Source organism: Canis aureus, chromosome 33, assembly GCF_053574225.1.
Source record: "Canis aureus isolate CA01 chromosome 33, VMU_Caureus_v.1.0, whole genome shotgun sequence".
Classification (NCBI taxonomy): Eukaryota; Metazoa; Chordata; class Mammalia; order Carnivora; family Canidae; genus Canis; species Canis aureus.
Genome location: NC_135643.1, coordinates 997,762 through 1,015,830, shown reverse-complemented (window position 1 = coordinate 1,015,830; position 18,069 = coordinate 997,762). Strand labels below are relative to the sequence as shown.

At 34.9% G+C, this 18,069-nt stretch overlaps 1 protein-coding gene across 2 annotated transcripts in view; it reads left to right on the top strand.

Annotated features, from left to right (window-relative positions):
- NUP54 (nucleoporin 54) overlaps nucleotides 1–10,382 on the top strand; it is a 31,076-nt gene extending 20,694 nt beyond the window's left edge. For both annotated transcript variants that reach the window (XM_077882524.1, XM_077882525.1), the window contains 4 exons: nucleotides 2,555–2,662; nucleotides 6,659–6,778; nucleotides 7,376–7,486; nucleotides 9,458–10,382. In XM_077882524.1, the coding sequence (XP_077738650.1) occupies nucleotides 2,555–2,662; nucleotides 6,659–6,778; nucleotides 7,376–7,486; nucleotides 9,458–9,586 (468 nt within the window). In that variant the 3' untranslated portion in view covers nucleotides 9,587–10,382. The remainder of the gene's footprint in view (nucleotides 1–2,554; nucleotides 2,663–6,658; nucleotides 6,779–7,375; nucleotides 7,487–9,457) is intronic.
- The last annotated feature ends 7,687 nt before the right edge of the window (nucleotides 10,383–18,069 follow it).

Genomic DNA, 18,069 nt, shown 5'->3' with positions numbered 1-18,069 from the left:
CAGTACAGTAAGATATTTTGAGAGACCACATTCCTGTAACTCTTATTATATTACAGTTGTTCTATTTTATTGTTAATCTCCGTATGCCTAAATTATAAATGAGGCTTTATCATTTGTATGTCTGTATGTATTGGAAAAAATAGTAAATATAGGGCTTGGTACTATCCGTGGTTTAAGGCATCCATTGGTGGTTGTCCTCATGGATGAGGGGGGGACTGCTATAGTACTGGAGTTGAGGAAACCTATAATATCTAATAAAACATTAGATGTTTTATTAGTGTATAAATAGTGTATCTCCTATACCAGTGCTAATAGGCTTTTCTTGGAGCTGTCAGCATGATGCTTGCTTCTCAGTTTTGGACTTTTTGAGACAGGAGGGGGTATGCCAGAGGTTGGGGACTGTGGTAACTCACCACCAGTTTAGTGGCACTTCAAATTCAGTATCTTCTTATGCAGTCCGCTTGCCACTATTTTTCAGAGTCCTCAAGTAGTTGCCCATGCATTCTTTTCAAATTTTATAGCTATATTAAATAGGAGAGATAGAATGGCATATACCTAAGTCCATTTTTGTTACACTTATCTTCACTCAATTTCAGGAGTTCACTGTTTATTTAGATTTTATTTTATTTTATTTTATTTTTAATTTTTTTTTTAATTTTTATTTATTTATGATAGTCACAGAGAGAGAGAGGCAGAGACACAGGCAGAGGGAGAAGCAGGCTCCATGCACCGGGAGCCTGACGTGGGATTCGATCCCGGGTCTCCAGGATCGCGCCCTGGGCCAAAGGCAGGCGCTAAACCCAGGGATCCCTGTTTACTTAGATTTTAATCTCTAGTCTAATTATATTGTTCAGGTATCTCCTATTATCTCTCTGCTTAACTCTGCAGTGCCCTTAGTTGGACAGAAAACTTTAATGTATCATATCCACTAGTCAGCCCGTGTTTTCTTCTTGAAAGTTTGCTCAAGAAATCATTCTTTACCCCAAAGTCTGAGAGTCTCTTACATTTTTTCTTAAAATTTTAGAGTTTAACCTTCACATTTGGGTCTTCTAGCCTTATGAAGTTCAAGTTTGTATAATAAGTGGTATGAACCCAACTTTATTTTTCTGCAGTGGGTCAGATTTTCTAAATCTGGTCATCCATAAATAAAATCCAATGTTATTTTCCCCAATGATTTATCAAAGCATTTATCCAACCAGGTTTATATATATACATATATAATAATAATATATATAATATATAATAGACATGTTATATGTACATATATAATAATATCATATATATGATTATATATATGATTATATATATATATATCAGTTTAGGTTTTTTTTTTTTTTTACCCTGTGTCTTTGTAATGTATTTTGGCATGTGATAGAGTGAATCTCTGATCTTTGTTTCAGAGTTGTTTCATCTTTATGAATCTTTACTGTTCAATACAGTCTTAGAATTAGTTTGTCAAAATGCTACAATTTTAGTTGGAAGTGCAATAATGTATTATTTGTAGAGAACTGAATCTTAATTATTCCATTACGAACATGTTGTTTCTTTACTCATTGAGGTCTTTACTCATTGAAGTACTATCCTTTGAGACAGCTTTAAATATAGTTTCCTTAAAAACCTTGTGCAAAAACAAAACAAAACAAAAAAAAACCTTGTGCATTCTTCCTTGGGTTAATTTTTAGATTGCTTTAGTGTTTGTGAATAAATACTGAATGGTAACATTTGTATTTTTTCTGTTATTGCTGGTTTAGAAGACCACTGGTAGTTTCTTGTGTCTGGAAGCCTGCCAACTTTTCAAAACTGGGGTGGGGAAAGTGCCTAGGTTATATAATATAAAATATTGGTTACCTGCTTTTGTTCCTTCAGCATGACCTGTCACTGGAAAGTTTCAAAGATGACACTGTTCAGGTGGACATACTAAATTTGTCTTGCACAGTGAAAACCCTGTTTCTTATAACCTCTCAATATAAGCCAATGCCACAGAATGATTGACTATGAATTATGGGATTGATTCAGGTTAGGTAGCCTTAATGAAATGGGATTTTAACTCTGTAAGGTTAAGACTTTATAAGATAAAACCATATGATTTCAGGCCAGGCAAAGAGCAAATCCAAGGTACAGAGGCATAAAAATGTATTTGGGTGTATAATTAGTATTCTTCCCTTTTCCCTCCACTCTCATCACTCCCTCTCAACAGTTAATACTGGACCATACTTTCCAGAAGTAGTCTTATGTCATTGTCTATTAAGGCCACTCCTGGATGTCACTTTATAGATACTAACTTTTTCCATTCATGAGCTGGTGGTTAATATTACTAAAAATTCCTCATTTCTGAAGTATGTTTTATTTTTCTGTACAGTGACTCATCACTAAATTTCCTAGAGCTCTTGGAGCCTTTGAATGGTACTTTTTAAAAAGGAAAGAAATATAAAGCAGATTTAAAGTGTGTATTTTGAGAGATGAATCCAATCTCATTTTAGAATTAGACTTTGCATATAATAAACCTCATAAATATTTTGATATCTATATTTCAAAACTTTCTTTTAAAAAACAGATCATATCTGAAGATATTAGTGAATTACAGAAGAATCAAACTACAACTATGGCCAAAATTGCGCAATATAAGAGGAAACTCATGGATCTTTCCCATAGAACCTTACAGGTAGGAATTTGGAATTTTTTTTGAACATTTTTAAGACTGTTTTACAGTGCCAAATATAGATTTTTGAAATAGAGAAAAACACACTGAAAGAAGTATTAGTGATTTGAACTGAAAGTACCAATCTTTCTCAGTAAAACTTAGAAGATGGAGGAGAGGTCTCACAGGAGTGGGTAAAGAAAGTAAGTATATTCTAAAATTTACCTCTTATTGAAGGGTAGAAGCAGTGAAGACATAAGTCATCCAGGTGCAAAGAAAACATGTAGCAAATCACTAACATCTAGTTTTCATAAAAGTAGTAGGGAAAAATATTTGATTTTCAGTGTTAGAAAAGGGGCTGTAACCATTAATAAAAACAACAGGATGAAAAACAATAGAACTTCAAAATTAACAAGAGGGAATAAAAGCATGAATAGCAACAAAAACTGAAATTATAAACTATCACGAGAACAGAAATACTGCCTACCAAAATCAATGGTATAGAGCAAGAGCTATATGGCAGAGTAAAATTTATAGACTTTAAGCCTTCATTTTAAAATACAAATGCAAAAAACAAAACCTAGTACTCAAGAAGTTAGAAAGACTATCCAGAAAAGCAAATAAGAGAGAAATAAAGATATAAAATGAGTGAAACAAGAAAACCATAGTACAAAAAATAAACTGAAAGCTGTTTCTTTGAAAAGATCTTTAAAATAGCTAAACATCTTATGAGACTGAAGAAGGAAAAGAAAAAATAGTAATGAGAAAGAAAATATTCCTATAGATAACAGAACAGAATGAGAAAATATTGCATGCAATTCAGGGCAACAAATTTGGGAACTAGGGAACAGCTTAATTTTGCTGATTTCAAACATGCTAAAAAACTCATCTATAGAGACAGAAATCTTAAATAGACAAATACTATAGAAACAATTGAGAAACTTACTAAAGATCAGCCATGAAAAATACCAAAGCCAGACAGTTTAATCGCTGAACTTTGTCTAACCATTAAAGAGCTAATTCCAAAGTTACTATTCTAGACAAAAGAAAACATATATAGACCATTTCTCCATTTTAAAAAATCACTTTAAAACAAAATTCACCAACCGTATTACCACTCATTTAAAGTACACAATTCAGTGGTTTTTAGTCTAGTCTGTGCAACATTGCCACAATCAATTTTAAAACATTTTTGACCACCCTAAAAAGAAACTCTATCCCTATCAGCAGTCACTCTCCCAATTTCTCACCAACCTAGGCAACCACTTCATGTCTCTCTGGATTTGCCTTCTGGACACTTCATATTAATGGAATCCTGAGATACGGTCTTTTGTGACTGGCTTCTTTCATGTAGCATATGGTTTTCAAGGTTCATTTATGTTGTAGCATGTAGTAATATTCCATTATATGAATATACCACATTTTTACCCATCAATTGATAAACATTTTGGTTGTTTTCCGTTTAGCTATTATGAATGTTGCTATTAACATTTGTGTATGAATGTTTGTGTAAATGTGTGCTTTCATTTCTCTTGGGTACATAAACCTAGGATTAGAATTGCTTGGTTCTTTTTTTTTTTTTTTTAAGATTTTATTTATTTATTCATAGAGACACAGCTAGAGAGAGAGAGGCAGAGACACAGGCAGAGGGAGAAGCAGGCTCCATGCAGGGAGCCTGATGTGGGACTCGATCCCGGGTCTCCAGGATCACGCCCCGGGCTGAAGGCAGGCGCTAAACCGCTGCGCCACTGGGGCTGCCCCTAGAATTGCTTGGTTCTATGGTAACTCTATGTTTAACTTTTTGAAGAACTGGTAAAAACTTTTCCAGAGTAGCTGCACTATTTTACAGCTGTTTTTGTTACCCCCAAATAAAAATCTATTAATAGATACTTCTAATAAATAGAGATACAAATTATGCTAAGTGAAGAAAGCCAGATTTAAAGGCTATATATGACATGATTCCATTTATATTATGTTATGGAAAAAGCAAAACTAGAGAGTTAACAGATCCATCCATAGTTGTTGCTAGGGGAGGTAGTAGTAAGGAGAGAGGAGTGACTACAAGGAATAAACGGAAATGTTCTCTATCTTGATTGTGGCAATGGTAACATGACTTTGTTAAGATTCATTGTAACTGTACACCTAAAATGGGTGAATTTTGTTTTGTGTGGATTATACCTCAGTAAATCTGACCAAAAACAACAGAAATGCAGTTTTAAATGAAATATAAGCAACAAGATTCCTATTTATCAAATCCTAAAGGAATAAACTGTGACTAAGTAAGGTTTATTTCAGGAATGCAGGGTTGGTTTTTATAACAAGAAATCTTATCAGCATGTAACTTATTATGATCAACACATTAAAGGAAAAAACACGATACTTACCAAACTGAACAGCAAACATTCAGAGAAGCAAAACACTAAAATCACATTTCAGAAAGTAATATCTGATATTATTCTGTGTTATCTTGGAAGTTTTCATAAATATAATGAACAGGTAAGTAAGTAAACTAACTTAAACATTGGAAAAGATTATCTTTTTGCTGTTTGCGAGTGGCATGATTGTGTATCTAGAAAATTCAAGGAAAAAAGCACAGATTATAGCTAGATCCAAGATAAATGTACAAAACCCAGCATTTTTTTATACTATTAGTGGATATAGGAAGAAATTCCATTTACTAGGAGGGGAAAAATTGTAAAATACTGAAGAATAAATTTATGAGGGAAGTAAAAAATGTGGATTTAAAGTCTTTGCAAATAGACCTATAAACCATATTCTGAGATGAGAAGATTTGCTATTCATTTTATAAGGTTAAAAATTACAACTTTTAAAGGCTTGATTAAAGTCTTTCAGTTTATAAAGGACAAGTGTTTTGAGAATAGCTTTTGGTGGAACACAAATAGAGGGACTTGCCAGATTTTAGTACCTATTTTAAAGGTTCTTCAACAAATCAATGTGGGATATAAAGACAACAGAACAGAATAGAGAATCCAAAAATAAATGCCAGTATATCTCAAAATTTGGTATGACAAAGTGGTGGTGGTATCTCAGTTCAGTTGGTTTATTTAATAAATAATGCTAGAGTAACTGGCTGTCTGGGGAAAAAATGGACTCTTCTGTCTTACCAGAAACAAAAATAGCTGGATTAAAGAGATTTAACTCTGTAAGAAATTTGTGAAGCTACATGTACACCTGTAAGGATTGGAGAGATTTTTGGCCAGAAAGCCAGGAACTATAACCCACACTGGCTATGTAATTAGAAAGTTTTCTGTAGCAAAAGATATCAGAAGCCATAGTCCTGTGACAGCTATCTGAAAAAGAAAACTGGATTTGCAAATGGCACTAACTATTCATATTATACAAAGAGATCCTTTAATTTTGACCAAAAGAGGAAAGAATGCATGAAGGCAGTTCATAGAAGAGCAGATGCAAAGTAGTTAACTATTAAAAGATGCTCCTTTAACTTTCAGGGAAGTACACTTTAAAGAAAAAAATGTAGGCTCCATTTACACTCATTACTTTGGGAAAAATTTAAACTTACTGCTGATTGGGATGTGGGGAAAAGGGTACTCTTCATGTAGCTTATGAATTTAAATTGTGAAACAGTCTAGCAAGCTTCTTTTAGACTGAAAACATGCTTTTAAACCCAGCAGTCTTTCTTGGGGGTGTCAGCAAATCTATATATAAAAAATGTTTAGAACAGTATTGTTTATAATACCAAAACTACAAACAAAATATATACCTCTTAATAGGAAGAATAACTGAATAAATTATTGGTTATTAATGCATGAAAAATTATGCAGGCATTAAAAACAAATTAGAGGCATTATCAATATGCTAAATGTAGACTGCCAAATAAAAATGGGCAGACCTAATTCAAATCTCGAACTGTTAGGATTCTTGCTGTATTGTTAGTGTATTATTCAACTTGTTTTCTTTTGATAACTAATAAAGTTACTTACATAATTAAAAAGAGAATCATGATTCTGTTGATATTGTTGGTGGATTTTCTTTATATAGGTCCTAATCAAACAGGAAATTCAAAGGAAAAGTGGGTATGCCATCCAAGCTGATGAAGAGCAATTGCGAGTTCAGCTAGATACAATTCAGTGTGAGCTGAATGCACCTACTCAGTTTAAGGTAGGTATTTGTAAGATCATAAAGCTAGAATTTGCTAGTCTTCAAAAGGGAATTTTGTATACTGGTTTTTATTAAGTTTTTTGTTCTCTTTAATCAAAACTTCCTTTCTAAAGTAGATGCTTAATGATGATGTTTCACATAACAGGGAGAATTAGAAAACTTTATTAGAGTAGTAACCATCCTTTTTAAAAAAGATTCTCTCTGGGTGCCTGGGTGGCTCAGTTAAATATCCGACTCTTAATTTTCCACTCAGGTCATGAGATTGAGCCTCTCCCTGTCAGGCTTCATACTCAGCAAATAGTCTGCGTGATATTCTCTCACCCCCCAGACACATACACACACGTGCACATTTTTTTTTTTAAGATTTTATTTATTTATTCATGAGAGACAGAGAGAGGCAGAGAGAGAGGCAGAGGGAGAAGCAAGCACCATGCAGGGAACCTGACGTGGCACTCGATCCTGGGTCTCCAGGATCATGCCCTGGGCTGTAGGCGGTGCTAAACTGCTGTGCCACCGGGGCTGCCCTCAGATAAATCAGTCTTAAAGCAAAAAACGTGTTGTTAGCAATTGTAATTTGACTTGGTCTTATATTTTTAGGGCCGACTAAATGAACTGATGTCCCAAATCAGGATGCAGAATCATTTTGGAGCGGTCAAATCGGAGGAAAGATATTACATAGATGCAGATCTGTTACGAGAAATCAAGCAGGTAAGTGCACTAAGCTCTAGAGTGCACTTTTAAAAAGGTGATTCACATCCTTTAGGTTTGCTATTACCCAAAAAAATACAGTTGTTGACAAGGATGTGAATAAAATACAATCCGTGTGCATTGCTGGTGGCAATGTAAAATGGTGCAGCTGCTGTGGAAAACAGTTCCTCAAAAAATTAAACCTCTGTCTACCATATGATCCAGCAATCATTCTGTAGATCTGGATATATGCCTGGAAGAACTGAAAGCAAACTCAGATGTTTGTACACCTATGTTCTTAAGCCAAAATGTGGAAGCAACTCAAATGGCAGATTGAATAAATAAACTAAATACGGTATATATACATTGCGGAATATTATTCAGCCTTAAAAACAAAGGAAATTCTGATACTCAGTACAACATAGATGAATCTTGAAAGTATTATGCCAAGTGAATTAAGCCAGTTTAAAAGGACACATACTCTATAATTCCACTTTTACAGTATGCCTAGCATAGTACAATTCATAGCAGCATGGTGGTTGCTAGGGGCCTGAGGGGAAGCGGGATGGGGAATTCGTATTTATTAGTATTTAGGAAGATGAAAAGTTCTAAAGATTGTAGTGATTTTGCATACTACTGAACTGTATACTTTTAAAAATGGTTAAAATAGATATTTCTGTGTTTTGTATATTTTTACAATAAAATGTGAATTCAGTTATTAGAGGTACCAGAGTCCCCAAGGCACTGCTATTCAATGGGTAGGTGATAGTGGCAGCAGCAACAGCACCCGAGCGGTCATTAGAGATGGATAATCTCAGTCCTTACTCTGTACCTACTTAATCTACATTTTATTTAATGTCCGTGATTTGTAGTACATTAAAGTTTGAGAAGTAACTGCTCTATGTCCTATATTCCCAACCTGTCCACATATTAATTGTGATTATGTAGAGATATGGATTCCCCTCAGCCCTTAGGGGAGGTTAGGAGTGGCCAGAACCACTCCAACCACTTTTAGGCTCCTCTCCTTTGAAAAATTTGGAAAGTACTGCTCTAGTTTATTTTTCTTAGTGTAAATAGAGATTGATTTAATGAAAAATAACTATTGACTATACATAAAGATATCAAATTTGTAGAACACATTAGGACGGTTGGTGTGGCCCTGAGGATTTTAGATGGTTACATTTGGCATCCACAAAATCCAGTTTTTTACTATGTGCTCTAGAATGGATATTGTCATTTTATACAGCTAATCTGGCTCCTAGATTCTTGGGAACTGAGGTATACGTACACTTGATTATATTCCATTGTACATACCTACAATAAAATTAGCTAAGAAGATCCAGCATATTGAGGTGAAGAACCATATTAAAGAGTTTATGCAATACAATCTGGGATAAAACAAACACCTGCCTAAAACAATGAAAAGCAGTATATTGTTTTGGGATTGAATCACATCTCATCACCTAGTTTATGACCTTAAGCAAGTTTCTTACCTGCATCTCAATTTTTGTATCTGTGGCACCACAGACCGCCTAAAAGAATTTTTAAATAACTTATTTAATACCCATGAAGCTCTTAAAACTGCTTTAACACTTGAGATACTTAAAAATGTTTGTAATTATAGTTAACACCATTATCATAATATACTTGAAAAGTTTGTTTTCAGAATGATTATTTTGCTAGTCATCTATATTTGAGTACCTTGCACTCTTTTTAAATATAAAATCTGCATCTTATAAAATTTACATCTTCTGTAAAGTTTCTGTTGAAGACTATTGTTCATTTTTTTACAGTATGTTATGATAGGTCATAGAAATGTGTTTGCAAAAGATGTAATATGAATGTTTAAATATGCACATGCACTGTATTTAGGGCAGCTATTAAGTGCTGTGTTGCTAGTAAAATAGTGAAAAAAGTCCTTATTCCTATGGGTAACCTGCAGTTTAATTTTAATAGATCAATACATTAATATATATTTTTAATTCCTTCTAGCATTTGAAACAACAACAGGAAGGCCTTAGCCACTTGATTAGTATCATAAAAGATGACCTAGAAGATATAAAGTTGGTAGAACATGGATTGAATGAAACCATCCACATGAGAGGTGGTGTCTTTAGTTGACAGTTCACAAACCTATGTGAAGGGTTTGTGAAATGTTATCTTCATGCTACATCAGACCTTCCGTAAGAATGAAACTGACCACACGGAGGGAAAAAAGGAAAACAATCCTCTCCTGGCTTTTGAGGAGGTTACTGACAATTTTCAAATCTGAAATTACGTCCACTTCACAGCTCTTCAAAGATAGCCTTTGAAAGATTTATACCTGAAAGCTGTTCTTTACTGTAATAAAGTACATAAAAGTACATAATTACCAAAAATATGTACCATTGTACATTTTGATAACAGCATTGTTCTTAAAACTAATCAGTGTTTAATGATTATTCTCCATTGAGCCTGTACTCTGCTTTCCATAGCAAGGAAATATGAAATACCTACTTGCACGTAACAAAATAAACTGTGTAACTACTTGGCTATTGGAGCTTTGTACTTCAGAATGTAAATGTACATCAGTTTTTATATATTTGTGAATTCATCTGTGGGAGGAGTAAAGGAAATCCAAGAGTATTTAATGATTAATGTGGTTTTCTTTTCATTCTGTAAAGATTTGAAAATATATTTTTATATTATTTTACTTATTTGGAATTTACAGAACACACTTAAGTGATTAGGATATAACAAAATTACATTTTATCATTTTTGCAACTTTTTTGTTTTTTAGGTCTTTATTTCTAAAAAAGATGAAAATTTAAATAAATTGATTGTACTTTTATATAATTCTGTCTGATGCTTTATTTGGCTCTGAGAGAGTAACCATTAATGTCCTCATAAATATTAAATCATAATCACAATTCAAGGATTTCAGTCTTAAGTCTGATTTTTTCCTCCTACGGAGAATGTATCAATGTGGACATATTTTGACTAGGTTATGGCAGATAAAACATATTTTAAGTATCATCTAAAGAATTCCCTAGGGGCACCTGCGTGGCTCAGCGGTTGAACGTCTACGTCTGCCTGTGGCTCGAGGCGTGATCCTAGGGTCCTGGGATTGAGGCCTGCAGTGGGTTCCCCACAGGGAGCCTGCTTCTCCCTCTGCCTGTATGTCTCTCTGCCTCTCTTTCTGTGTCTCTTGAATTAACAGAATCTTAAACAAATAATTCCCTAACATATCTTTAGTATTTGTAAACACTAGAGAATCTGAATTAGACATAATGTGAAAGTGATTTATCAGATTTTCTGACTACAAACTTCACACCTGGCCTGCATGTTGGCCCTGCCTATAATGCTTGAACTTTGCATTTCTTTATAATGGTTTGGCTTGTAATGAGAGGTGTTTTGAGAAGCAGGCCCATGAATCTTGCTGTTTGTTTACGAGGATGGTGAGGAGTATGATAAATATCTAGAAATCATCCTTTCAGATAACCACTGAAGGAATTTGTCCAGTTGCAAACTGGGTAACCGTTGTGTAGGAGACTGGGAACTTTAAAAAATGACTGGTTCTAAGCTGCTAAAAGTTTGCAGCCACTCTTGCCAGGCTGATGGCATGCAAACTTGTTATATGCCCTCTTCCATCATACTTTCCTACTCAACTCACTGTTGCAATTCCAATAGTGCTGGAAGAGAAATTTCTTTTCGAGTTTTCTCCTTGGCCCAGAAAACAGGCAATCTCACATCTTTCTCTTCTGTGTAGCAGAGTATAGGAGTTCCTGTCCCTTTGTACACCGTTTTACAGTGGAAAGAGTTGTTGGTCTGATGAGGATTTTTACTTGAGCCATATATGCCAGTGCACAGATTGCTAATACCATGTTCACTTCTCACAGCCTTTCATTTTTCATGCTCTGATACTTTTAGGATCTGCCTTTTAAAGACTGACACAACCTCTTGCTTCAGTCCCACTGACTGCATGTGTTAAGGCAGGCCTATCAGCTTTGTTCAGGTAGCCTTTTAGGTAATTGGACCTGGTCAAACAATAGGTGTGACCAGAGCAAGTAAGTGATAGTCAAGTTTGTGGATGGGTCCGTGGATAGGTAGGAGGGGGAAGGACCCACTTTGGCCTGAGGATAAGGTTGTGTTCTCCAGCACTATTATAGAAGTTCTGTGTTTAATCTTCAACTAATATATCTTCGACGGCTAACAGTTCTTGTGGACAGCCCACTCAAAATTCTGACATGAAGAATGGTAAACAGAATTGAAGCAACTAAGACTGCAGGTAAGATAATAATAGCACAGGAGGATCATGAGATTTCCTCTTACCAAAGACACTGAGGATGCACCTACATATAATGCAACTAACTCTGACAATGACCTCAACACTAGCAGCACACCTCTTCCACGGCCAGAGATATAAAAAAACCACATTAGAAGGGCAGGGGAGGCAAAGATGCAGTTGACAATCAAACACCTAGCATGATTACCCATAAGCAGGAGGGATAATTACAGGTCTTCCTTAGTAGGGGATCTGATCTCAAAAGGGCACCTCCACCTACCCTGGAGACATGCACTGGGAAGATGAGCTACCATAACACCTGGCTTTGAAAAATCAGCAGGATTCATAACCAGGAGACCTGGAGGGCAATAGGAAACGAGACTCCTCTCTTAGAAGGGTCAGAGCACTGTATCACTGGGTTCAAGAGCAGCACAGAGGTAGCAGTTGAAAGTGTCTGGCTTATACATGAAGATTTATTGACTAATTTTAGGGTATGTTCTGGAGGCTATGGATCTGTGGACATTCTCTCCATGAACAGATCTGCTAGTGCCCCACATCAGGCTCCTTGCTCAGCAGGAAGTATGCTTCTCCCTCTCCCCCCACCGCCCACCCCCGCCACTCGTGCTCGCTTGTGCTCTCTTTCAAAAATAAATTTAAGAAAGGGAAGGGACAGAGAAATACCTTGCAAATGGATGCCACAAGAAAACCAGGGTAACAATACTTATATTGGACAAAACAGACTTTAAAACAAAGACTGTAACAAGAGACAAAGAAAGACACTGTAATAATAAAAGAGATGACCTAGTAAAAGGATATAACAATTTTAAATATTTATGCACCCAACATGAGAACAGCGCAGTACATAAAACAGTTAATAACAAACAGAAATAATAGTAATACTATAGTAGTAGGGGACATTAGCACCCCACTTACATGGATGGACAGATAGTCCAAAAAGAAAACCAACAAGGAAACAGTGACTTTGAATGACAAACTGAACCAGATGGACTTAATGTTATTCAGAACATTACTTCTTAAAACAGCAGAATACATATTCTTTGCAAGTACACATGGAACATTACAAAACATCATATATTAGGCCACAAAACAAGCTTCAACAATTAAAAAAAAACCCATACCATGCATCTTTTCTGACCACGATACTATGAAACTAGAAATCAACCACAAGAAAAAAAACATTCAGTAAAGTACTTAAAACAATCCCATTTACATTTGCACCAAAAACAGTAAAATAGGAATAAACTAACGAGGTAAGAGATCTGTATTCTGAAAACTATAAAACACTGATGAAAGAAATTCAAGATGATGCAAAGAAATGAAAACACATTCCAGGCTCATGGGTTGGAAAAACAAATATTGTTAAAATGCCTACACTACAGATTTTTTAAGATTTCATTTATTTATTCATGAGAGACACAAAGAGAGAGAGAGAGGCAGAGACACAGGCAGAGGGAGAAGCAGGCTCCATGCAGGAAGCCCAATGTGGGACTCGATTCCGGGTCTCCAGGATCATGCCCTGGGCCGAAGGCAGGCGCTAAACCACTGAGCCATGCAGGGACCCCCCCCCATACTACAGATTTAATGTAACTCCTATCCAAATACTTACAGCATTTTTCACAGAGCTAAAACAATCCTAAAATTTGTATGGAACCACAAAAGACTGAATAGTCAAAGCAATCTTGAAAAAAACCTGGAGGTATCACATTTCCCGATTTCAAGTCTCATTACAAAATGGTAATAATTAAAACAGTATGACATAAAAAGAGACATACAAGATCAATGGAAAAGAACAGAAAGTCCAGAAATCCACAATTACATGGTCAATTAATCTTCAACAAAGGATGAATGAATATGGGAAAGAGACAGTCTCTTTGACAAACAGTGCTGGGAAAACTGGACAGCAACATGCAGAAGAATGAAACTCGACCACTTTTACCACACACAAAAATAAAACGGATTTAAGATCTAAATGTGAGACCTGAAACCATTAAAATGCTTGAAGAAAGCATCCGCAATAATTACTCTTGTATCGTATCGGCTGTAGCAACATTCTCCTGAGGTAAGGGAAAGAAAAGCAAACATAAACTATTAGAACTTCATCAAAATAAAAAACTTCTGCATGGCAAAGAAACAATCAAACTAAAAGCCAACTTACTGAATGGGAGAAGATATCTGCAAATGACGCATCCAATAAATAGTATCCAAAATATATAAACAACCAATCCAACTCAATACCCAAAAAATCAACCTGATTAAAAAATGGGCGGAAGACATTGAACAGACATTTCTCTAAAGTTGACATCCAGATCATCAGCAGACACATGAAAAGATGTTCAACATCACTCATCATCAGGGAAATGCAAATCAAAACCACGATGAGATACCATTTCACACTTCATAAAGGCTAAAATAAAAAACACAAGAAACAAGTGTTGATGAAGATATGGATAAAAAGGAACCCTCTTGTTCTGTTGGTGGGAATACAAATTGGTACAGCCATTGTAATAGTATGGAGGTTCCTGAAATTAAAAATAGAGCTACCTTATGATTCAGGAATTGCACTACTGGGTGTTTACCTAAAGAATACAAAAACACTAATTCAAAGAGATATGTGCACCCCTGTTTACTGCAGCATTATTTACAATGGCCAAATTATGGAAGCAGTGTAAGTGTCCATCAATATATGACTGGATAAAGAGGAGATAGTAATATCTCCTGAACAATATTATTCAGCTGTGAGAATGAAATCTTGTCATTTGTAACATGGAAGGATCTTGAGAGTATAATGCTAAGCAAAGTAAGTTACTCAGAGAAAGACAAATACTATATGGTCTCACTCATGTGAAATTTAAGAAACAAAACCAATGAACAAAGGAAAATTCAAAGAAAGACCAACCAAGAAACAGACTCTTAACTATAGAGAACAAATTGATGGTTACCAGAAGGGAGGTGGGTGCAAGATGGGGGAAATAGAGAATAGGGATTAAAGAGTATGCTTACGATGAAAAAAAAAATGATTAAAATATGTAAATAAAATGAAGGCTGTAAGAGGGACAAGGGTACTAAATAATCATAAAGCAATCAATCCAACAAGAGGGTGTAACAATTATATACCCAACATGTAAGAACCTGAATATATAAAGCAAATATTAACAGACCTAAAAAGGGAGAAACTGTCCCTGATACAATTAGTAAGGAGATTTTAACACACCACTTACATCAACAGAGAGATAATCCATACAGAAAATCAATAAGGGAACTGGCTTTGAACAACATGGATTTAACTGATATATATAGAACATTCCATCCAACAACAGAATACACATCCTTTTCAAGTACACAGGAAACATTTTCCATGAAATATTGTGTTAGATCACAAAACAAATCTCAACAAATTTAAGGTGACTGAAATCATATTAGTATCTTTTCCAACCATAACATTATGAAACTGAACTCTGTTACAAGAAAAAACTTGAAAAAACACAACCATGTGAAGACTAAACAACACACTACTCAATAAACAATGGGTCAAGAAATAAATGAAAGAAGAAATAAAAAAACACCTTTAGACAAATGACAATGGCAACACAATCATTCAAAATCTTTATGATGCAGCAAAAGCAGTTCAAAGAGGAAAGTCTATGGTGCTAAACCTATTTATCAAGAAACAAAAAAAATCTCACACAATCTAACCTTCACCTAAAGGAACTAGGAAAAGAACAAAGCCCAAAGTTAGTAGAAGGAAATAATGAAGATCAAAGCAGAAATAAATAACATACTAATAAAGAAAATAAAAATGATTAATGAAACTAAGCTGTTTCTTTGAACAGATAAACTGATAAACTTTTAACCAAACTCATCCAAAAAAAAAAAAAAAAAGAGGTCCCAAACAAATCAGAAATGAAAGTTATAACTAACACCACAGAAGTACAAAGGATTATAAGACATTACTATGAATAATGTGTATCAACAAATTTGACAACACAGAAAAAAATACATAAATTTCCAGAAACATACAATATTCCAAGATGGCATTAGGAAGAAACAGAAAATGTGAAGAGACCAATTGCTGGTAACAAGACTGAATTGGTAATCAAAACACTCCTAACATCAAAAGTCTAGGCCCAGATGGCTTCACAGGTGATTTCTACTCAACAATTCACTTTTTTTTTTTTTTAAAGACTATATTTATTTATTTGACACAGTGAGAGAGCACAAGCAGGGGGAAAGACAGAAGCAGGCTCCCCACTGAGCAGGGAGCCTGATGCAGGGCTCAATCCCAGGGTCCTGGGATCATGACCTGAGCTGAATGCAGATGTTTAACTGACTGAGCCACCCAGGTGCCCTCCACCCAACATTTAAAGAAGAGTTAATACCTATCATTTTCAGCTATTCCAAAAAACAGAATAGGAAAGAATGCTTCCAAATTCATTCTACGAGACCAGCATTATTCTGATACAAAACCCAAACAGAAACATTACCAAAAATATTGTAGATTAATATTCATGATGAACATAGATGCAAAAATCCTCAACAAAATATTCACAAACTGAATTCAACAATACATTTACAAAGGATCATTCACCATGATCAAGTGGAATTTATTTCAGGGATGCAAGAACAGTTCAGTTTTAACAAAATGAAGGATAAAAATTCTATGAGTATTTCAACAGATGCAGAAAAAAAACATGCGGCAGAATTCAACATCCATTTATGATAAAAATTCTCAACAGAGTTGGTAGAGAGGGAACATAACCCAACATAATAATAGGCCATATATGACAAGCCTATAGCTAACACAGTGAAAAGCTGAAAGCTTTTCTTCTAAGATCAGGAACAAGACAGGGATGTCCACCCTCACCACATTTATTCAACATAGTACAGGAAGTCCTATGGATCAGACAAGAAAAGGAAATAAAGGCACCTACAATAGTAAAGAAGAAATGAAACTATCACTATCTGCAGGTGACATGACACTATATAAAGAAAACCCTAAAGACTCCACCAAAAAAATATCAGAATAAATTATTTAGTAAAGTTTCAGGATAAAAAATTAATATACAAAATCTGTTGTTTCAATATACGAATAAGTATGTGAAAGAAATTAACAATCCTATGTATAATTGCCTCAAAAAGAGTAAAATACCAAGAATAAATTAAACCAAGGAGGTAGAAGACTTGCACTCTGAAAACTATTAAGATAGTGATGAAAGAAGTTGAAGATGATACAGATAAACAGAAAGATATTCTGTGCTAATGAACTGGAAGAATAATGTTAAAATGTCCATACCAACCAAAGCAAACTACAGATTTGGTACAATCCCTATCAAAATGCTAATAGTATTTTTCATGAACTAAAAGCAAATAATTCTAAAATTTGTATGGAAAAACAAAATACCCCAAACAGCAAAAGCAATCTTGAGAAAGAACAAAGCTGGGGGTATCACGCTCCTTTATTTCAAACTATATTACAAATCTATCATGTTAAAAACAGTATGGTATTGGCATAAAAAAGATACATTACCTATTGAACAGACTAGAGAGCCCAGAAATAAACTCACATTTATATGGTGAATTAATCTATGATAAAGAACACAAGAATATAGAAGAGAAAGTCTCTTCAATAAATGCTGCTGGGAAAACTGGAGAGCTACACCCACACACAAAAATAAACTCAAAATGTATTAAAGACCTAAATATGAGACCTGAAACCATAAAACTGCTTAAAGAAAACAGAGGTGGTAAACTTCTGGACATTGGCCCCAGAAATATTTTCCTGGATCTGTGCCTTCAGACAAGGGAAATAAAAGTAAAAATAAATAACTGAGATTACAACCAATGAAAAGGAGGGACACCTGGGTGGCTCAGTGGTTGAGTGTCTGCCTTTGGCTCAGGGTGTGATCCTGGAGTCCTGGGACTGAGTCCCACCTTGGGCTCCCTGCATGGAGCCTGCTTCTCTCTCTGCCTATGTCTCCGCCTCTCTCTCTGTGTCTCTTATGAATAAATAAAATATTTATGACACACAAAAAAGTTGCTTACAAATAAAATCTTAAAAAAAAAAACGGCTTTTGGATAGCAAAGGACTATCAACAAAACAAAGGCAACCTACAGAAGGGGAGAGACTATTTGCAAATTATATATCCAATGATACCCCAAAAATATAAAGAATTTGTATAACTAACGAAAAAAATAAACAATCCGATTGAAAATGGAGCAGAGGATCTGAATACACATTTTTTTACAAATAGGATATACTGATGGCCAACAGACACATGAAGAGATGCTCAACATCACTAATCATTAGGGAAATGCAAATCAA